Source organism: Platalea leucorodia (assembly GCF_965183815.1).
Source record: "Platalea leucorodia genome assembly, chromosome: 2".
In the NCBI taxonomy this organism is placed as follows: Eukaryota; Metazoa; Chordata; class Aves; order Pelecaniformes; family Threskiornithidae; genus Platalea; species Platalea leucorodia.
Genome location: NC_138824.1, coordinates 14,599,164 through 14,623,203, shown reverse-complemented (window position 1 = coordinate 14,623,203; position 24,040 = coordinate 14,599,164). Strand labels below are relative to the sequence as shown.

General features: G+C 40.2%; 1 protein-coding gene across 1 annotated transcript in view; it reads right to left on the bottom strand.

Moving 5' to 3' along the window:
• ARHGAP42 (Rho GTPase activating protein 42) overlaps positions 1-14,748 on the bottom strand; it is a gene marked incomplete at both ends in the record, with an annotated part of 165,834 nt that extends 151,086 nt beyond the window's left edge. Inside the window, one exon of the mRNA XM_082304913.1 lies at positions 14,595-14,748. Within this exon, the coding sequence (XP_082161039.1) occupies positions 14,595-14,748 (154 nt within the window). The remainder of the gene's footprint in view (positions 1-14,594) is intronic.
• Positions 14,749-24,040: the final 9,292 nt, after the last annotated feature.

The window sequence follows — 24,040 nt, the reverse complement described above, 5'->3', positions numbered from 1 at the left end:
GTATTTTTTCACTTCCCAATGAAACCTGAACAAAGAAATGCTAAACAAATTACTTAAACATGGCCTTAACATTTTCATCTTCAATCCTCCAATCTAGGGATAAACAAAAGGTGGTAAGACTTAAATGAAACACCATCTCAGTTCCCTTCTCCACAGGAAAATGAGCTAGCCTGCAAATGATGGCATCTTCAACGAGCTAAGCAACAAAAGTTACAGCTTAAAGTGCAAACTCAAAAATCCTGCATGAGTGTATCAAGAAATCTCTCAGCATACAAAGAAGATTTGGCTATGTAAACAGGAAATGTACTGCTGGGCCTACACTCCTCTTCATAAAATGAAATATTTTGGATTTCTCATTTGACCTTAGGCTCCCAAACAGCATGAAGATGCAGCAGCTCTAAGCTCACACAGCAAAAAGCCAACTATACTGACTGCATTTGTGAGAAAACTTCATTAAGTCTCTTGCCAAGCCTTACATTTATGCCTACAAGAATTTGCTTGGAGACACACTTCTGTGCTTTTAAATCAGCCTGTCTGTCCATTTTCTTATTAAACCAGTCACGGTAGCAGACGAGAAAACAATGTATATACAAGAACTATGAGAATTTTAACATTTGAAGTACTTCAGACAATCTATATCTCAACAGGCTAACAAAGCTAAGCTCGTAACCCCGCTTCCCTAACATTAAGGATTCTTGAAAAAAATGTTAGTTTTGCTATCTTTACATGCATGTAGCATAGCAACTTGAACTGAACAGATTTATTTAGTATCTGTACATATGGAAATAAAGGTAGTATTACTATCTTCAACTGCTTGGTTTTGTTTCAATGCATATTTGCAAATATATGTATAAACACTAAAATAAGCCATCCAGTCTAGTATTCAAAACTAAGAAGGGGAAAAGAAGAAAAAAAACATCAAAAAACAAACAAAAAACCTCAAACACACCACCAAAAACCACACACCAAAAACACACCCCCAAGATAGTTATTACAGCATAACACCTCCATTTCAAATCACAATGATGATACCGAAGTAAGGAGAGTACCAGAAGGAACAATGAGGCCTCACTTGAAAGCATTTTAAAACATGACAAACATTAAACTATAAAATGTCTTAATGATGTGTTCTTCCCAGATTTCAAAATTCCACATACAGATGTAGATTTAATAATGTAAACTTGAAGACTTGAAAGTAGACTGAAAACATTTCTTTCTAAGGTAAGAAGGAACCAATGGGATCAACAAGCCCAGCTACCACTGAACAGGAGTTTCAGGACCTAATACTTCAAGTCCAACAGGTGTAAGTGAACAGGACTGCATCTGGGAGAAAAAAAAAATCCAAACAATTTAAGAGTTTCCAGCAATGAGAAGTCCATCACAGTCTTAAGGAAATATCTTACTAACTTTACAGTTGCACATTTCTAATCTTAATTTGTATAGCTTCTGCCAACACTTGGATCTTCATAGGCCTTGATCTGTTCAACAGAGAAACTTTCCATCAAGATTCTTTTCTGTGATATAAATAAATCTTTAAGTTTCTCTTTGGATTAAGCAACTGTGAAAAACATATGCATTATGGTGTTTGTGGTTTCATATGCTCTTCATTTGTTCAAAGGGTCTTCCCTGACTGTTCACAATTTTTCAGCATTCTCCTGAAAACAAGCAGCAGGACCAGACTCAACACCCATAAATGCAACAAATATAGCTAATATCCATAAAACCCTTCAACTTATACTTACAGAGATCACACATTTGTGGCATCTGTCAGTCTGCAAGCCCATGTTCAGCTTATTAAATATACTCTTCTTCTTCTTCCACCAACCAGCTGCTTTTCATAGTCAGTGTTAACTGGCCTGTAGGCATGCCACATTCGCTATTTCTTGACTTGTTGAAAATGTCCCCAAACAGATTATGCAAGGACAACAAAGAGTGACATTTGCTGTGATTCTAACAATTTTATTTTCAACTCTCAAACAGGAAAAGCAAGTTTTCCAAAACAGAAGTCTCACCATACTTTTTAGAAACAAAAAGCAGCAGCAAGATAATTCCCTCTAAAACCTAGAGCAAAGCACTGGCAGTTGTTAAGGAGAAACTATGTTGAGAAGCTGAAGTGCATTCACTTCCTTGTGGCTTCAGTTGTACTGAATGACATCAACAAATTTATGAAATTAAGGTAACATATCCTAATATCCAATCTGTACAATATACCCAGGTAGTAATTCCTAGATGGAGATTTATGAGTCAAAAAACATCTCTTCAGGCATTCATGATGCTTACAAAACTGCACTATTTTTTCCTAGTTTTACCAGCAGGCTTGAACAATAATATGCTGAAACTGGAGGGGGGGGGGGGGCGGCGGGTAGTACTAGCCATATTACATTTCAGCAAAAGTATGTGCACGTGGTTAATCAAAAATGAATATTCCCAAAGATTATTTTAACCCCAAATACTTTGTTGTGGCTTAAACCAAGTCCTGTTTAACCAGATCTGTTACCAATGGAAGGTAGCAATTCTTTTCCTCAGGTCTGTTTTGAAATATCGGACCTCTGCCTGGTCCCCACTGTCTGGCTCCTCAAAGCACAACTCAGATGGAGAATCCAACCCATAAGATACTGCGAAATGCCAATCCCCAACTTTTGAAGGCACTGACTGACAACTATTAATAAGCCTTTTATGTGAATAACACATACCATGAGACAAGATTCACAAAAGCATCTCTGGGTACACAGAGCAAACTAAAATCTTTATTATAAGCTAAATTAAGGAGCCATTAGATAATTTTTCTTTGTCTATGCTAAAACAGACTCTTTACAGAAGTATGCAAGTTAGTACAGCTTATATTAGAAGGTAAAATATTTGACAATACTTTATGAATGAAGGCATGTATTTTTACACGTACATGTTGGTTTTAGCAGTCTCTCAAATGTTCTCACAAATTCTGCCTTTCTCCAGAATAAGGGAATTTTACCTCTCCTACAGTAAAGCTCAAGACTTACTTATTTCGAAGTTTCCCAGAAGGCAAGCTCCACAGCCCTCTAGCTTCCCTGTATGTAGGCTAACTAGTAATTCTCAAGAGGGACAAGGAAGCATATTTCAATTTTTTCTTCAAGCATCAGTACACAGCTTGTTTTAATGGCTGTGGTAGTGCTAGACATGAAAAGGTTCAAGAAGGGAACAATTTTTTTTTACTGGATAACCTCAGGCTTGGCGCAATCTTTTTCAAAGCAGCAAGCTCCACCTGCATGCTTCCTGCAACTTGTAAGTTGTTTTAGCCTTAGAGGGATAATATCACCCCTCTACAATATTCATGGCTTTAAAATAACAGTTTATAAAAACAGTACATCTCAAGGAAGCAGAGTTCTTGGGTTCTCCCTTCCTCCTCTCCGCCTCATCACTCGTAAGCAAAAAGTTAAAGGCAAATAAGGTAGGACAGAAGAGGGTGAGAAGGAATGGACATAAAGTGAAATGTAAACTTTCTGAATGGCACAATCACAATGTTCCTAAGGCCTTGATTGCACCGGTAATCTAGGAAGGCTTTTGAACACCAACACTCACCACCACAACATTGTAAATCTGTCTGTTCTTCATTTAAATATGATCTGCACTTTTAAGCACTGCAGCTTTTGAGAACTGTTTTGCACATGTTTACACTGACATTTGGCCACCTCTTTAAACGAATCGAACTATTACAGCAGAAAAAAAAATGTTAAAATTCAGCCAGTTACCCCTTCTTGTGCACTTCCAATTAGCAATCAAAGAACTTAGCTGACTCAAAAAGAAAATGCCTTTATTATGAAACCCTACCCTATGTATTGGTCGTTTTACCAAGAATTTGTGCTCTTTTTACATGGCAGTGAGACAGGGGCAAGCGTGAGGACTTGGGGAAGAAGAGTGAAGACTATTCTTATATTTGATAATTTTCTAGAAGCAACCAGGTTCTTGCCCTGGTATTTTTTGCAGAAGCAGGACAAGGTCATCATAAAAAATTACGTCCTTAATAGAAAAGCAAACAGGTCAGCTGAGTGCCCACTTCATCTAAGATTTATTTTAAAAGAGTTACAGGCCTTAGCAGCTTTTAAATAATTGATTCCCCTGTTCCTTTCCTTTCACAAATTCACTTCTCCCCATCAACAACAACAAAACAATTCTCAAATAGTCATCAAATGTCTGGATGGCAGCTGCTTGATGGAAGAGAAACCAAAAGGTGTCTCTTCTGAAGACAGAAATACCGAAGTACTTGAAGAAGAGCGAGCCCTGCAGACACCAAGGTCAGAGGAGGGGAGGAGGTGCTCCAGGCACTGAAGCAGAGATTCCCCTGCAGCCTGTGGAGAAGATCATGGGGAAGCAGGCTGTCCACCCGCAGCCCGTGGAGGACTATGCTGGAGCAAATATCCACCCTGCAGCCCATGGAGGGCCCTACGCCACAGCACATGGATGTGCCCTGAAGGAAGCTGCAGCGCCGGGAGAGCCCAGGCAGGAGCAGGCTCCTGGCAGGAACTGCAGCCTATGGAGAAGAGCACGCACAGGAGCAGGTTTTCTGGCAGGAGCTGTGGCATGTGGAGAACCCACACTGGTGGAGCAGTCTGTTCCTGAAGGACTGTACCCTGTGGAAATGACCCATGCTGGATCATTTAGTGAAGCACTGTACCCTACGCTGGAGCAGGGGAAGAGTGTGAAGAAGGAGTGGCAGAGATGAAGCGTTATGGAACGACCGCAACCCCCAATTCCCATCCCCCTGCGCTGCTCAGCGGGAGGAGGGAGAAGAGTTAGGAGTGAAGTTGAGCCTGGGAAAAAGGGAGGGGTGGGGACAAGGTGTTTTCAGTTGTGGTTTTGTTTCTTGTTATTCTACTGTGTAATTAATTGGCAATAAATTAATTTAATTTCCCCAAGTCTAGTCTGTTTTGCCCACGACGGTAATTGGTAAGTGATTTCCCTGTCTTTTTCTCAACTCATGAGCTTTTCATCTTATTTTCTCCCCTCATCCTGCTGAGGAGGGGCAGTGAGAGAGCGGCTGGGTGGGCACCTGGCAGCCAGCCAAGGTCAACCCACCACAAGAGCACAGCTCAGAAGTCACACCTCTAATTCCCGAAGAATAAGATTATTACAGAAGACAAGACAAATGTGACTTAGCTATCACTAGAAACTTATATGTTAACTTTGGCTATAGTTTGATGTGTAATTAAGCTGTCACTGCCATGAAACAATAATTTAATGTCCTGTCCTTATTCTCCCCCTTACCCACCAACTTACACAATCACTTCCATTCCCAGGTTCTCCTGTACTCTGCCAGAATGAGCACTTTCACAGCTGCATAACGAACCGAATCAGAAAACTGGGACACATGGAAAATTATTCAGCAAAGATTAGCAGTTAGTTTAGCTCCCTGATCTGGTAGAGCACACAGCTGAGCAAATACCAATGCTAATACCACTTACAGGACAAGAAGGGGTGGAAACAAGGTCTGAGAGTGGGAAACAAGGAAGGGGCAGGCTATGGAGGTTTTCTGTTTGTTTGTTCAGCAGTAGAGCTGGCTTAAAACTACACAGCAAAATGAAGCTTCAGACAGATACTTTCCAGTAATCTCCTTTGGTCAGAAATTCTGGGAGAACTACCAGACAGCTCATCCACACTTCACAGGAGAGGGCAGAGACAGAGATGCTAGAATAGGAGATAACGAATTCAAAATTACTGCACAATTAGTGTGACATCCAGTCAACAACATCTATGACCACAGTTCTGAAGCAGAGGGGGAAAAAAGCAAATTCACAACCCCATTCACCTGATAGACCATGAGCCTTCCTTCCTACATTGGTTTGTTTAGTAAGAGACCAGCCTAGACTGTAATAAGTTTCACAAATATGTAACTTGACAAAAGCCTGTCTGACAAAATAACCAAAGTAATCATATGCTCATTCAGTTTAAAATTACACAGAAGAATAAGAGAAAGAAAGAAGCATGTAACAAGAGTTCCACATTTCAGAAAAGCAAGATCTGAGTTATTACGGGAGCCTGAATTTAGATGTGACTGTATATGGAGAAACTGCAAAGGTACAACATAAGTTACCTTGAATTTGCATGTTAGTTGCAAGAAGAACACCTGCATAAAACATAATGAAATCAGGGTTAACTGAAGAAATAATATGGATATGCAAGCAGAGGATTGTGGACTGGGCAGGGAGTGTTGGGGGATGGAATCAGTATTCAACTATACCTGCATATTGATGTATTTTAAGAAGGTAAGATAACCAGGTTTGGTACCAGAAACTAGTGGAACTCCAACAGCACAAGAGCTAAGTCAGCTACCAGTGTGGTGCTGTGGCACTCCTGCACCTACAGGTAAAGCCTATGCACTCTCACCAGACACTGGGTAGTTTCAGCTTAATTCAGGGTATTTTCACAAACACATTAATACTTAGAAAACTATCATTTTGTGCACTCAAAGACAAACCAAAGTAGAAGTTAGAAAGTAATGAAAAACAGCTTTTTAATCTATAAAAGCCAAAATTTTAAATTGATCAAATCAAGGAGTCTGCCCTCATAACATAGCAAATATATGCCTATATTTAAGAAACAAAGATAATGATCCAACACAAATGGTCCATTAGGTTAACCTTAAAATAAAGCCATTATTTAGAACACTGTTTGAAGGAAAGAACAACTAAAAGCTTAGAAACTGACAGAAACTAGGGTAAAAGGCAACACAGATTTATCAAAGGTAAACTGCATCAGATCAGTGGATATCTCTCTTACACAAGGCAAAAGATTTATTTATTAAAAAAAAAAGCCACAAAACCACAATAGATCTAATCAACTAGTCAGCAGTAAAGCACATGATACCAAGCTACAATGGCAGTTTAATAATTATGGTGGAGAAATGAGAATTTACGCAGAAGCTATATAGATAAGAAGCAACTAGGAAAAGGCTTTGCTGCAAACACCCAAAAAGAGGATTGTCATTGTTTAATATTATTCAAGGACTGATGTTGAGACTAATCTGATTTAACATTTCCAGCCTGACTTTGGGAGAGCTTGGCTGTTACCACAGAGCAGGGAGGCATTACTGACACAGAACACTGGACTCTCATCTATGAAAAGGAGGGAAAGAGAGGGAAAAGAAAAGGGTGGGGGGAAGAAAAAAAAAAAAAAAAAAGTTTGAGGTGTCCTCACCTACAGGAAACCAAAGGAAGAAAGAAAGAAAGATTTTCCTAAAGCACAAAAGGCAAAGAATAATTAAAATGAGAGGCTTATTTGTCCTTGTAATTCTACAGGATGAAATCATAGAATACCAGGTTGGAAGGGACCTCAAAGATCATGTGGTCCAACCTTTCTTGGCAAAATCACAAATTGATTCTTCTTATTGTTACCTGTTTTATTTTTCATGATGTTTATTTGAATTAAAGACTGTTTACAGAAGAAAAATAATCCAGTTGGCAATACCTACTTTCACTTACATAGTAACTTTCAGTGAACAAGAGTACCTTTGCAACAGACACTACAACGCACATCTGACATGCAAACCTCTCTTCTTTAAGCAACCTGCAAAATACCAAGTAACATCAGTAGTAGAACCAACTATATGACCTAGGCATTGCAGCACCCTGTATCCTGCTTTGAATATTAAGCTAAAAGAAGATAAGGCTTCTGAAGACATACAGTATAGCCATACTGTTTTCCCATGCCTGAATTATACTAAGCAAAACACCAGCGCAACAACACCATGTTGTTTAAGCTTTTGGTGTCCTGTAAAATACAAGTTTGCATAATTCAGGACAGGGAAGCAATATAAGTTGGTAACTTCCAACTGATCTGAAAAACTATACTGTAACATAACACAGAGTTCTTAACGTGTTGTGAAATGTATTATCTTTCTAATGAAACTTATTTGCACTTCACAGGATGCCAATGGGAGATTAGATTACTGCCCAACAGTACTTCAATCTCATATTAATATGGAAGAAAGTCAAGCTATTTTTCTTCAGTTTAATATTTACTTCATTGCTACTGGTTATCAGATCCTGAGATTTTTTTCACCTTTTATCATATACTTGAGGAATCTGTAGCACCACACAGTCAAAAGAGGACCATAAATATTGACTCCATTTAATGACTAATGTTCTCACAGAATGCAATAAATAAAGATCAAACATGTGAATATTATTATACTACTTTTGTTTCCCCTACTTTTACTTCTAACCTCCTGAACATTTAAAAGCAAATTCAAAAAGGCTTAGAAAAGAGCTACTAAAATGAGCAAGAAATCAGAAAAGCTCTTAGGAGAGAGGATGAGAACAGCTTGTTCAGTCTAGTAAAGGATGCGATTATTCCCCAAGCAAATCCAAGCAAACAACAATGCAGTGAAAGGAAACTGAGCTTAAGCAAGTTTGAATTTCCACATTAAATTTATTTTAATGAGTTACTCAACCCTCAGAGTAACAGGGTTCTAGAATAGCCTTCTAGCAGAAATAGTAAGGATAAAAACTGGTTTTTAAATGGAGTTTGACAAGTAGGGATTACGTGATGTAACACTAGCAGGAGATTGGATTTAAAAAAGGAAAACCATGATACCCTTAAATACTCAATTCCCCTATATTCCAAATTTATTTCTAACTACAGTTTTGATACTAGGAAAAAATAAGAAGGCAAAGACATATCACTGCTTTACATATCATTCAGTAGAAAGGACTGTATTGTCCTCTGTATTTTTCAACAGAGGATGAACACAAAGTTATTTACTATTACAGGAAACTGCAAATTGCTGTAGCACTTCTGCCCACGAAAACCCAAGAGATCTGTGCAAGTTCAGTGACCACAGCATCATATTTTCCATTGTAGTAAAGACAATATTCATGAAGCAGCTGGTCTCATATTAATAGAATTCATTTATCTTATTCATAGCAAATGAAGCATGTAGTAGACAACAAGCCAACTGGCCCATTAAGAAACAGATTAAATTTGACCTTTTCAGAAATCAGTTTAAATGTTTGAGAATCCTAATTTAAAAAATTGCACAACATTTTCTTAAAGCCGAGACATCATTTCATACGGCATTTGAAACTCAAACCCACTCCTTTGGTAACCTGACATCATCCAATTACAAAACATCTCTAAAGAATACCTGTTTCAATATTAAGGCACAAGAACACCCATGTTGAGTCATTCAAGGCCTTTATAAACACAGTAGTCATTACTGGCAGTATGGGAGTTCACTTGCAGGGATTCTTGGTTCAAAATGAAATGTCATGTGACATACAGAAAACGCTGAGCTCTGTAACAGTCCACTACATACTAGTATTTATTTTCTCCGTATATATTTGGCTAAAGATAATATGATACAGACTGCAGCTGCTTTAAACACTAGAGGAAGCAATTAGGCTCTTTCTCTGGCCAAGAACCACCTTATGGTTGGTATCTTTGCACAAAAGGCTGAACACTGTTGGAATTGGTTTTGAAATTACGTCCATCATCCAGAGATAACTCAGACATCAGCAGAAGTTGAGCAGGACAGTACAAATGCCTATCAGAAGTAACAGAACAGCGAGGGAGCAGATGACTTCGAAACATTAATGCCAATTACTAAGTTTCAACTTCCTTTTAGTGGGAAACTTTTTTTCTTTTGCTAGGGGAATCATGTATTTAGATACTAAGAAATGTAACCTGTTGTAATGTCCTGCCTCTCACCCAACCCTAACATGAAAGGCAAGTTATACATTTTTGTATTATATGACTAAAACAACTAAAAGCAATCAATTCTCTCAAGCAATGTGAGTTATTTCTGAAATTCTCAGTAGGAAGCTATACTTTTATAATTCCATGTTTGCCATCAGAGTTTCACATTGGGAATACGAAGAATCAGTTGTTTTACTTAGAATCTAAATTAATAAAAGAGAATGATTGCTACCAAACTTCAGCGGTTATTATTCAATGAACTCAGTCCTCCTCCAGTTAAAATCTGGAAAAGACATTGTAAAGATGTAATCTCATGAAAATATGTGAGGCCAAGATATCTGGGAAAATGTATCTCTCTGGAAAGATACAAAGGAGGGTTTTTATATGAAAAAAAAAAAAAAAATCCCAAGAGAGATAACAAGATCATAGGTTCTTATGCTGTAATTTTGTCCTTATTTTTTTTTCCAGCCAGCTAACCCCCAAAATTTCCATATATATAGCCAGGTTCATCACTGTATGTTTATAATTAGGTTTATGAGAGAAGAAAATCATCCCAGAAAACTGTCAAAACAGTTTCAAGACAGTCTTTTCTGTGTGGAATTTCTATGAAACCCTGATAAAAAGTACCTCCACACACCCCCTGCAAAAGATGGTATTTCCATCTTGGGCCTGTTTCTCCGTGTGTTAAGTAGTAAAATAAAACTACTGATTGCTACTAAATTACAAATTCCTAAAGATATCTGTTAAATCTTATTTATATTACACCACAGCTCTGCATTAGTTTGCATAATATTAAAACACTTTAAAAGGTACAGCATTACTTAAAACAGCTGCAAATCCACTGAACTTTCAACCATTTAAACCAAAACTCCTGTAGTTCTCATCTTTGAATACATGAACTTGTTGTTAAAATAGGACTTAAGATGGAGAGAGAAGGCCTCAAAAATCAGAGGGAAAAACTGAAGGCTTCTGCACAGCAATAAGCTATGAGATCACCTGTAGAAGATGCCTGTTACTTTCTTGGATTGTTTAATACAATGTTCATTAACTTTGGCAGAACAGTAGGCCTATTATGGAAATTAAAAGCATACAAGTATTTCTATAATAAAATTTCCTATATAATCTATATGACAACTCCCTGGACCAGGTTGCTTCTTCACAAGGCATTCACAAGAAATTACAAAGTACACTACTGGCAAAAAGTACAGAAAAAATAGACTTGATGTTTTAACTGAAAACGAGTTGGAATCAATGAGAAGGAAAAACTTCAATTGTGCTTCAGGAGTCCAGGTACAGCTGGGCCCCACTATGTGAAGCATTTAAGCACATGCAGATGCATCTGAAAGATCTATTAAATTAGGTGCCTGAAGAAGTTATGAAATCAACAGTTACCTAGTAATCAAGAAGGCCAGTTGTACAGGAGATCGTTTTTTTCTAAAAAGGTTATTTTTTTTTCCTAATTCATATGTTAACAACAAAGAAACCCTCCTCCAGATGCACCAAAGAAAACTATATGGTCCTACTTAATTGTGCCTACACACAGAGTTAAATCTCTGTTGAAAGAACTTTTTACTGTAGTAGGAACATCTATTATATGCATAAACTAAGCCTTTCAAGAGAGAGTAATGTATTTAGTACCTCAGTTGATCTGAAAAAGAAAATGTACTCTCTCACTGCAGATACTAATTGTAGGACAAGGCTGAGGGAGTCACAATGGCCGTACAAATGTAATGCTAACACCTAACTAAACTGGATCATTATTATCTGTGCTCTTCTAGGGTACTCCCAGAATCTTACATATTTAGAAAGAGAAGGAAACAGTGCAAAAAATGCTAGGAGAAGGCTGTTGAGGATTTGACATCAATCCTAGCATTATCAGCTCTCACTGTGTTCACAACAGTCAAGTGCTGCTTCATGAAGCACAGTATTACAGCTTTACATACTACTTTGGAAAGCAGCATTCTTCAGAACGAACGTAGGAAAGCCACATTAAAATAAAGTCTGACCTTATCTTGGGACCACTCCCAACAATTAAAATGCAAAATGTTTGCATACTACATTAAGTGTATCTGGTTTACCTTCAATTTATGTGGAATCTTTTGTCAGGTATTTATAAACATTGCATTTTTACAGTAACTTCTTAGATACTGGACTGTGCACAAATTAATATTTTGTAACTTTTGTAATATAGAAGTTTAATTCCATCTGAAAAACCATACACATATTGTAGATTCATACAATATCTTACATTTAGGCAAGTTTAAAAAGATTATAGTATTTTCTAACTACATTAAGTCAGCCTTACTGTCTCTTCTCTAAACATGGTCAAGAAGGACACGTTCCAAAATTCATTTCCACTGAAGCTCTGCAGCACTGAGTTTTTCCCCCAACCAAACTGATCCTCCAAAATGGTATGTAAATGAAAAATCCTAGATCACCTAAAGAGATAAAACATGGTAAATAATGCCTGTTGTTCTCCAGGGCTTGTAGGTTATTAAATATTCAAAGACCAAATCATAAGAGTTCATCACTGAAATGAACTGCTTACTTCACTGTTTGATTAGATTTTCAAAGACAATTTAAAAAAATTAAGGGAAGAAAAAAAAAAAAGCCTTGCAGAAGTATTTTACACTCCACTGATTTTAAAGCTGAGTAGGAGTAGCTAGTGTGCTTTAACGAGTCAAAAGTTCTCTACTCTAGCAAACATACAATAGTGCTACTTGCCATAATAGATACACTGTCCTTTGCAGCACCTACACCCATCTGTACAGTATAAAGCCAGCATTTCTATTTTGTTGAGAAAAACCTAGCCATTTCCCCAGTTGCCCTAACACAGGGACTGAGGCAGTATTCTGTGGAAAGCATGGTCACTATGGGATTTGAAATGGACAACAGGAGAAATATTTCTTACACCAGAGCAGACCTTATTTTCCTAAAGCTAAAAGCCACTATAGCACACAGCATTTTAAAGTTACACATAGAATGCAATGAGCATTGTGTCAAACACAATAACATTTGAACTACAAAGTTTTAAAAATCAGGAGAACTTGCAAGTTAAGTAGTCATTACTTAAGAAAGAAATACTGCTTCTCCTTGAAGAGAGAGAGAATTGTTAAACATGTAGATACAAGGTCTAAATCTAGCAAGGACTCACAAGTATTCTTCACAAAAATAATGGGATTAGCCACTTCAGAATCAAGGTCTAAATTACTTCTCAAGAACGCTATTCCTTCCACAGCAGTCTGTCTTTGACAACTTAAGAAGGAAGTTGTATTTGCTCATATTTGATCTGGAACAAAATGCAGTCAATTTCCAGTGCTAGTCCAGGTCAAAGAAGTACCCATGTGGTATCCTAACCTGTCATTACTATTTGTGCACACCATCTTATAGGACCAGGTTTGTAATAGTAAGTTTTTATTAAACTTACACTTTTACTACTTAAAACAAGCTCAAACTTCCCATTTTATGGAGCAAGCTTTTTAGCAAAGAGAAAGACCTAAAGTACAGCTAAAAGGCAAACTTTTTTGCTCTAGAAAGAAAAATGTACCATTGAGTTTTTAACTCTCTCTCTCTTTCTATACACACACACACACACACATTTTCTATGTATTCTGTCATCTCACATTCTATGGGCATGGATACAGGAATTTATTGAATTTAATATACATTTGCAGAAGATGCTAGATTTGTATCCAGCTACTCACTAAAAGAGAGATGTATCCAGAAATACATGCACTTATATGAGAAAAGTCTCAAAAAGACAGTAGCTGCTTTATGTAAATGCAATGGTGTAAATAAACTATATATAGACAATGCCTGAACAAGTACAATTAACATTCAATCCTACTGTTGGCCAAACAAAATCTTCACAATTTGACCTTCTATCACAGGCAAAGAGACAAACTTTGGGTTTAGACTCCGAGTTAGCAGCAGCTAGGTTTCCTATGAGCTAAGGAGCTCATAGTAACACCTGTTCCCTTGTCCACATAAAGAGCAATACTGCTGCCCGTCACCGCACAAAAACTAGCATACCGTGTCAACGTGGCAGATACTTTTAAGGATGAAAGTGATTCTCTTCCTTGAACATCTCACGTCGCAGTACGAGAAGCACAGTACTTCTCTGCTCTACCTGAAGGAAAGCTCTAGGCAACAGGTAAGAGAGCTCCAAAGTGACTTAAAGACAAGAAGTAGGTGGCAAGGAGTTGAGGGGCAAGCCGAGTCTAGTAATGCTCATGGCAATTCCTAGTTTTCACTTTATGCTCTTCAAAGCGCGAGGGCCATTTTCAGGCGCCGGGAAGCTGTCAGTGCCCAACGCACGGAACTGCTCATGCTTACCTGGGCTTTCATAATCTTCCAAAACGCATAAAAGTTAAACTACTCTATAAGGACAGGGGGAGAGGAAAATATAAGCTCTCTTCATATAAATTCACCTCAGCGTCTTGCTTTGCCCATTTATTACGGACATCTCCATCATCTACAGACACCTAATTAGCAGCCGACGTCCCAGAACGAGACCCGCCGGCAGCGCTACGCGCCCGCTCCGCTCTGGACAGCCACCTACACCGCGACGCTCGGCCCCGAAGCCGGGCTCTCCGCCCCGTCCCCAGGCGGGACCCCCTGGGCCGGCCCGCGCCCCCGGCAGCCGCGCCGCCCCCGCGCTGCCCGCCGAGCCGCCGGGGAGGGCGCGGCTGGGCCCGCGGGCCGGGGCAGGGCCCCGCGCCGCCCCCGCTCCCCCGGGAAACCCACCCAGCCCCGCCGCAGGCGAGGCGAGGCGAGGCGCGGCGCAGCGGCGGGGAGCGAGCGGGGGAGAAAGTTTACCAGGCGCTTTTCGGCGGCTGCCGGCAGGGGAGCCCGCTCCCGGCGCCCATTCAAACAAAAGAAGCCCCTTCTCCTGCCCGCCGCCCCCGGCTCCCCGCCCGACTCACTTCGCAGGGCCCCGATGAGGAGGCTGCCGTCCTTAATCAGCTCCTTGATGAACTTGTTCGTCCGCTCCAGCTCGATCTCGTGGCACTTCAGGCGCTCCCTGAAATCCGGGCTGTCCAAGTAGGAGTCGCTGAACTCCAGCGTGGGCAGCCCCATGGCAGCGGCGGCCGCAGCCCCCCGGCCGGCGGCGAAGGGGCGGGCGGCTGAGGGAGGGCCGCGCCGAGAGACGGCGCTGAGGGGAAAGCGGGGAAGAGGAGAGGCGAGGCGCGACTGCCGCCCCCTCCGCCTCCCCGGAGGGGCTCCCGACCCGCTGCACCGGCCCCCGCAGCGCCCGCCGCGCCGGCGGCGAGGCAGACGGCCGTTGGCGGCGGAGGCGGCGCGCTCCGGCGGCTGTCACCCAGCTACATGCTGCCCGCGGCACCCCGCGGGCTTCCAGCGCCGCCGCCGCCGCTCCGCCGCTTCCGGCAGCGCTCCCTCTTCCTCCCTCCCCGGCCCTAACTTCAGTCTGAACCTCCCCGGGCCCGGCCGAGGAAGCCCTCCTCCCGGCGCGGCATGCTCACACGCCGGGGATGCGGCCCCGGCAGTGCCCGCCCCTCGCTCGCCGCCGCCCCCTCCGCGCTCTGCCCTCCAGCGGCCGCGTGGACGGGCCCGCTGCGGCCTCGCTTCGGCCTGGCCCGGCTCGGCGGGAGGCGAAGGGGCGCGGAGGGCCCGCGCGGCCCTGTGAGGCCTCCTGCGCTGGCCTCCTCCTTCACCTGTGCTTCTGGGAGGGCCGGAGGAAGGCAGGGGAGGGCAAGGAGGATCCGCCTCAGGGGCAGGGAGGCTTAGGGGTTTTTAAAACCGTGCGCTTGGAGGAGGCCGGTTTATGCCAGAGGCTGATGTGGAGGAGAGGAGCCCACCTTTGCTGGGGGCAGACAGCTGCCAGGCAGGTGTCTCCTGCTACAGCTGGAGGAGCAGCGGGTGCTTGGGCCTGAGGCAGCCAGCCAGAGCGTGCCTGCTCTGCCAGGGATCTTCCCGGACGCCCCAGCACGGCCCTGGTCGGCCTGCCTGGTGTGCCTGTGTGGGCCTGTGGCAGGGCAGTGCTCCGAGAGAGGTGGTTAGCGAGAGGAGAGAGAGGCAGAGACCAGGGAAATACAAAAGGTAGGAACGTCCATGTTCTGCCATGGCACTTGCTTGCTATGAGGGGTTACAGCTGAGCCAAATCCATCTTCAAGAGGAGCGTCAGGAAACTGCAAGCCTGGTTGCTACAGCAAAGTTGTGTTTTTCCAAGTAAGTGAGTGGGCTTACTCCGTAAACAGAAGCACTTTGGATGATTCTTGTGTGTTTATCTGGAGCGGTTTTTCCAGACATACCGTGTCAGTATGCAAGTATGTGTACAAATGTATGTACTGGGTTTGAAAAGACCTGTCTGTAAACACACCTTCAAGTCAGCAATAACTCCATTGGAAACAACCGTCAAGACTGGCCATAAAAATAATTGTACTTCAGCACAGCCACCACTTGCCAAAAATAGCTTTCAAGAAGACAGTGATGTTTCTCTGTTAGCCAGGCACACGCTCCTACCAAATCATTCACAGTCTCCATATTTACACAGTTTAACGTGAAAGTGGGGGAAGGCTCAAAGCTTCTGCATGTTGTAGTTCCTTGACGCAATTTGTGATCTTCACACTTACTATCTGTTCGTCAAAACTCGCTTCTTCGTATTCACGATAGAGTTCAGTCCGTATCAGAAATGCAGAAAAGAGGCTGCAATTTCTAATCATATGGCCTGCAGAATTTGTTGAAGTGAAAAAAATAATAATTCTCTGTTACAAGGCTGAGACTTCCTGCCCACAGGACAATTCGACCTAGCTGTCAATGTTGATATTAGTACACCCATTGAAGACTCTTTTAATTCACAGTGATCGCAAAACTCTGCTCATCAACACGTTGCCCGAGACAAATAGGAAGAATAAGACTGGAACAACTGTTGGGTTAACAAGTTTATTTCCTTGCCTTTTCAGGTAGTAGCATGTAATCTCACTTGTAAACTAATAAACCTCATTTAAAATCCAGTTGAACTACTGGAAGGATGTTCCAAACAGAATTTTTCTGATTATTAAAAACTTAATTTTCAGCCTACATGTATTTACAGAGTCATTTAGGCACTTGTTCTTCCTTCAGCATCATCTGTAGCTGAAAAGATTCTTTGTCTTCTACCATATTTATTCTTTGATGTGGTTCTAGAATGCAATAATGTCATCTCTAAGCCTTCCATACAACAGCTAAATAAATCAAACCTTTCTGTCATAAAGTATTAACTTTCTTCCTCATTCTCATAGTTCTTATCTAGATCTCTTTGATTTCATCTTACTTGATCATGGTTTACTGAAATTATACCCAAGACCATGTTCAGCCACATTAATAACTACACTACTGTGCTAAACACCATTGATGAAGATTGTATTTGTCTGTTTCATGGCGAAATTATTTCTGTGGCTTCGCTAAGTCACTTGGATCTTTCTTTTCCTCTGTTTTCAAACAGCAGTTTCCGAAGTTAGAGCAGAAATATTCGTTGTTCCCAAAAACATGTACTTAGCATTTTAGTTCAGAGCAATTATTCTTGTAATCAGGATGACTCATTTCTTACTATATAATGTTCTCATCTTCAGAAGTTCCATAACCACATTGCTGCTTTTGGTATCAGGATCATGAATGGAAATATTAATGAGACCGATACTAATAGTGTACTCAGCAACACTTAGTTGCCTCCAGCCTGACATGCTCCTTCCAAGTAGCTTACCATTATCCATTTAACTCATTCCGTATGTTTCTCTGAATAATCCATACCTTTCTTAGCTGAACTAAGAATTTCCCAGCATACAGTGTATCAAACATCATGTAAAAATCCTACTAGTTCACGTATACTGCCATTCCCTTTTCTCAGAAAAAGCTTTTATTTTTAAGGAAAGAGATTTGTTAAGAATGATCTTTGTTTTGTAAAGCAATATGTGATCAGATGTACACCCAACCCTACATTATCTTCCACTGGCAGAGAAAAGGTTTATAGTTAAGCTGTGAGCTTATTGGGCATTTATGGCTGCATCTGAAGGAGGATGTGGTAAATGAGAGATTTGGCACACTGACAGAGAGGTTAACTAACAAAAAAATCTTGATGAAAAGGTAAGTCTTAGTGTGTGTTTTTTGTTAGGGTTAGATGGAACCCTGTAATTTGTTGCTTTCTAAAGAAAACAAGGTATTTGAAGGTATATTTGGGAAGTGTAAAAGGTCCAAGCTTTATAATGAGCCGGAAATAACCGTATTTGTCTTCCCCCCTGCCCCCCCCCCCCCCCCCCCCCGAAGATTCTAGTGTAGGTCCTTAGTAGAAACACTAGGTTTCAGGACTTCAAAAGATGGGAGAAACTGGGGAGAAGCCTAGACATACCAAAAAGCATCTTTCTTGAGAACTAACGGTATGCTAGAAGAGGGTGAACTATACTGAATGACAACTCATTGAGACACCTGAGTAGGTAGAAGCACCAGTCCCTTGAGTAGAAGGCTCTAGTAAATGAGTTGGCCTGATGTTATCACTAGCTGTGCAGAGAGGAATGAAAAGTGAGATACTCTTTTTTTCTGAACCCTGGGGAGCTTTGTCCTGTTTCATCCACTTCTATGTTTGTTATTCTAAGCTTATCCTAAAACCTTACATGTTAATGAGGTCAGATCAATTATTGTAGATTTCTCCTTCATCTTCAGTGTGAACACTGAGCTATAATTTCCAATCAATGGCCCTACTCTGACTCTAGAGGATGCCTAGGGCATATTCTTATCACGGTCCTATTATCTAGGTTAGGGTTCCTGGGAAGAGGAAAGGAGAGGTGTGTTTTGGTATGGCTTACTGCAGTGTACGTCCCCTACTCGTACAGTGAGGAAATGGCTACATGTGCAGTCCTCAACGCTACGGCTCTACCTACCTCTGTTAGATGCTGTTAATTTAGCAGTTAATACAGGCAAGGACTGTGAGTGGCTCTTGTCTAGAGGGGAATATTTTAGAATAGAGACTCCACCAACTTCCTTGTTATTTCTTCTGCCTCAATATACAGAACTATGGGGGAATTACTTACAGAGCTGTGTGGCATTGCTCTGTCTTCTGAAAACTGCTGCTTTCCCTTGAGAGAATGTGGGGTTATAGGCAAAAGAATGCAAGGACACTGTTGCTTATAAGTCCACTTGAATTGCTCAAGGGTACAAAATTAGCTCTGTACCTATATAGCACAGAAAATATTAAGCATAGAAAACCCCACTCAAGCAATTATTTACAGAGTATTTGAATTCATTTTAGCTTCTCTAAAGATTCTATTTCATCTAACTTTCCCATTGGTTTCTTCATGGGAATTGTCAAGATTCCCAGTAACTTGCTAGGATAAATGCTACTAAAAGTTTTCAGTTTCTCTTATTGAATTAAGATTCTAGATGCTAAGTTTATATTGGCTATCAGTGATAAATTAAAAAAAAAAATGAAAATAAATAAAAATGAACCAGGGAAGTAAGTCTAAGTTTCAAAATTCCTTGTATGTATAAACTGAAAGAGATACTACTCTCTCTGTCTGGAATACAATCTCTGTGTTGTTAACTGATTGTTAAATGATATAGCTGCCAATGGGTTCTGTTTGTTTTGTTGTTTTGGGTTTTTTTACTGCAAGTTAACATTGTCAGAGGAGGAGAGTAGCTAGCCAAAATCATAGTTTAGAAGCCAAACCATGTAATTTAGTATCTACAGATCATGTTATCCTGAGATATTGGTCTCTGTGCACAAAGGTCTACTCGCATGTGCATTCCTATCAATGTTTCAGATTGTAATCAATAGTTACAGATCAATAATATTTCTTGAAAAAACTGTAGTCTTTTTAATACCTGAGCTAGTTCCAGGTGGTTTGGAGAAGCTTCAAACAGCAAAGTTCAAAGCTGAAATTAAAAATCATGTTTAGTAACTCTTACACTGTGTTTGCTTAAGCCTCCTGGGCACTTCTCTGTTGGATCTGAATATTCCCTAACTGGCTGTGGTCCTGCCTTCTGTTATGCTGAAAACAGCATATACCTGAAGAAGTAGGTGCCTAAAACCACGTGAGTTACAGACACTTAGACAAGCAGCTCCCAGATTCCAGATGGGATTGATACAGTACAAGTGACTGAGCAGATGAAGGCTACTCAGCATTCTGTATGAAGGAGTAGATGTGGCAGCTTAAAAATCACAGCAAGGTAATGAGGACTGCCAGTTTCATTTATGTATCTTAGTAGCTAAAGCATTTGCCTACAGAGTGGGAAAGCTAGATGTTAGGTATCTGCAGTCTTGATTCACAGTGTCCATCTCCAGAAGGGTGAAACTTCAGACAATGCTTTGTCTCACATTTCTTCTTGACAGCTTTAGGGAGCACCACTCAGCATGAAAAGTCTTTGGATCACTCTCCATGTCTGTATGCTATGGAGAACTACCCCCATGCTTTAGTTTTCACTCTGGAAGCAAAACATCTGAGAGGCAGTAGATGTAACAACTGAAATTTGATTCACGTATTCTTTGCTGGGATTCTGTTATAGCTTCTTGTCTGTATTATCCTGTAAGTAACTTAGATACTATATTTGCTGTAGCTTATTGGAGGTGAGTAAGTAAACAAAGGGACTCTAAAAATCATCATCAAGGTGAAAAGCAAGAAACTCAGTTTTAATATCGGTATCCAAAATTATTCTTTCACATCCAGAATCTGGTTCCATAAGTGGATGCCATTCTTACTAGCCTTGTCACTTGTATCACTTTGAACATGAAAGAAGAAACAGGCTATAGGCAGATGTAAGCAAATTTTGGTCCTGTCCTTAGTCAGCTGGCTGCAGGTTTGCACCAGATAAGCACTGGGTGATTACGTTGTGCTAGATGAGCAATAAGGCAGGGTATATTCAGCTCAACTCTGTGCTAACACCTTTACACAATGTTTGGGTCAAAGTGTGTTTCTCTGTTTACTGCGGACAGTATAGACATTAAGAGACAAGAATAACGGAAGATACCTGAAGGAAGCTCAGTCACTTTGGAAGATCATGGTAGAAGGGATGCCACAGAAAGTTTAGCAAGAGAGGGAAAGCGGACAGACATCTCTGCTGTCTTCTTTATTGTGTGTCCCTCCACTGTATGGAAACTAGATAGATAGCAATTGCAGCTGTACTGTGTAGTGGTAAGAGACATCAGGAGATGGCTACTGCTATGCTTCTTGGTTTTCAGGAGCAGAATCAGATCTACGAGTACAGAGCAGTGAGATGGCATCATTTTCTCCAGCTAGTAGTTTCGTAGTATGATTTGCAGGTACGTAAGATCTTTAAAGGAAAAATCTTTATTAATTTCTGACTAATCTTCATACCTCACTATTTTTTTTTTAAATTTGAAGTAGTAATTGTAACCTGCATCCTGTTTAACTCAGTGGAAAAAGAGACTAGTTTATCTTCGCTGTGTCTGTCAGTAAGATATGACACAAAAGTGATTAGGTCCAAGAGCTCCTGGATGTATCACATCAGTTGCCATTCACTGGAAGATTTAAGTCCTCAGCACTCAGTACTCTCTAGCACGTAATTTGCATTTAGATTGGCTCAGCAGATAACTGGAAAAAAAAAGATCAGGAAGTGTTTTTAAGATACAGTGTCATCAAGTTTTTTTCTGCGAGCACTGAGAGCTGCTAGGTCCGGCCTAGCAGAGCAAGTGTGAGAGATGAGCTGACTCCAGTAACAACTCTTGATAGTGGGCGCTTGTGACAAGCAGGGTAGGCCCATTGCTAATACTTCCCTGTGTGGACAGAACACAGCTGAAATGCCCATCCAAAGGGCAACTCTTACAAGCCTCTTGGTGGTCATAAAGCATTGAAAGCATTTTGCCAAGTAAAAGGCTGGATTCAGTTCTGAAAGATAAATCTGGACTTGGCCAAGTTAAACACTGTGATAGAAATCTTGGATGACACGTGAACTACTGGTTTACCAAAAACGATCTCTCCTCTGAAAACTAACTTTAATTACAGAAAAGTTTACTTAGAAAGTAATGCAATTCAAGATTGAGAAAATACCTAACAAATGCCATTTTGAAGTAGATCTTTAAGTATTTTTTCATTGATCTAAATATATGTTTATGGAGGTAGATAAACCAGAAACTAAGTCAATAATTTGTTTACCTGAATGCCTTTCTAACTCTCTGTGTTACCTTAAGCTCTGCTTCTGCGCATGTGCGGAAGTGCCTAGGTCTTGGTAGGGCTAAGTAACTTTGCATTTATGAGTTGTGCTTGAATCCAGGAAAAGGTATTCTTTATGGCATATCAGAGCAGGATAATTTCTGCTCCTAGTGATTAAAGCCAAAAAGGATGCATTCTAGTCCCATTCTTCTCTAAAAACTAGTCAAGCAGTTTATGCAAAAGCCATTGAGTAGCAGTCCTAGGGTGAAAGACACGGGCTATGACTCTGGGTGTCTAGTCAGGTTCAGAAAAAAAATACATGCAGTGGAATATATTTTTCTTCTTACAGTTAGGGAAACTGAGATTATTGGGCCAGAAGCAAGTTACTTCCATAAACTTGTCTACACTTGGAAGTTTACTAAAATACCTATCGTAGAATAGCAGTGTCCCCTTGAGGATTTACAGCAAAATGATCATACTAGAATAAATTAGGGATAACTATTTCCATAAATCTCAAAATGCATAAAAGATACATAATGCAACATTAAACTCCCCAAGAATATTTTAGCTAAACATATTCTTTCTTTATATGGGAACTCTGTTTTTAGCATTTTTTCCATTTACTGTATAATTGATAACTGCTATGACGTGTTTTTTTCCCTTCTTCATCTGAAATATGTAAGTTACAGTGCAATTTCCAAGACATTGAAGTGTTTACTGCCAAAAAGTAGGAAAGTGCTTCTTGTTTTAGTATAAAACCAAATCAAATAGTAAGTGAAGTCTGTTTTTCATGGCTCCATCTATGAATGCACAATAGATCTTCATGTGAACAAGGGAAATGTGCACTTTCTTTGAACTCTGTCCTTTTCTCATCAGTGTTTCATTTTTTGTTTAATTCATACTGTTTTCATTACATTAAGGGAACAACAGGGTAGCCCTCCTGTAGATAGTGGAATAGCTATGTTTCCTTATACTATAATCTACAGGGTAACTTGTTTTGTTTGAGTTGAAGTCCTGTTGGTTTTGCATTTCTTTTAAAAAAAAAGTACACATTTTTTGTTGTAGCTGCTTTTTCTTAGTAGCAGTTTCATAAAGTATATAACCAGAAATGTATTAATAGTCATGTCAGATACATTACATATTTAAAAATAAACAAGTCACACATCTAAAAAGCAATTAAATTAGGCTATTATAGCTAACATGGGTAATTCTTTATGTAACTGGTAAAGACTCAGAATGAAAAATAGTGTGAAAGCATTGAAATTAAGTTTGCTATGATGTAAAACAATCCAGATTTAATTTTTCGTATCAGTAACGTAAAATGGAGCGTTACTCAATGATAAACCCATATTTGGGGCAAGAGGGAGAGAAGATCCCTGTTTAAATCTGTCCTCAACCTATGGTACACATGGCCCACAAAACTATCTGATGTTGCTCAGAGCCATGGGAAATTAAGTTGTGATTGAAGTTGCTGCTAGTCTATTTTGCTATTCAATGTAGAGTCGCTTGCATGTGGTCCTTGTCTAGCATTGTAATTATGCAAATGATACTGGCTGAAGACAGCTACCTTAGGGAGCAGATGCTCCTAATCCGGAATTCTAAAATTAAATTAGACGTTGATAAAGATTATGTATTTTGTTGCTCTCTCCTCCTAGTATTGGAAAAGGAATATTGTGTAATTTGTCTATTGTAATGACTCTCCCTTCCTCCACTTGCCCATGTTTTTAATGCAGTATGTTTTCCTGTAAAATATAGACATTTAAGGCTAGAGAAGATCAAAAGGAGCATGCAGTATGAATTTCCTCTCTAAGGCTCAATCAAGTGTACTTAAACCATCCTTGAGAGAGAGCTCAACTGCCTATTAGTGTTCACAATAAGGATATTTTCTTAGTTTCTTCAGATAGTATCTTCTGGTGTTTCACCAGCCTGCTGAAAAGCTTCTCCAACCTTAATCTTTTCTGCCAATAGTAGTTGTTCTTTTTCTTCTCCCTTGAACATGAAGAACAATTGATTATCGTCCTTTTTCTGACAGTTTTACCACGTGTCCTTCATCTTCCTTTCTAGACCAAACAAACTCACCACCTTTTGTTCTTTTTTCAACAACTCTTCTTTTTAAAAACTCTTGCTCTTTTGTTTGTTGTTTTTTTTTTTTTTTTAAATCAGAATTCTCTCTAGTTTCTTGCTAGACATGTGGTTCCTAAACTGGACACATTTTCCCATGAAGACTCACCAAAGTCGAATTTGTAGGATTAGTTATCAGTCCCATTGTTGCA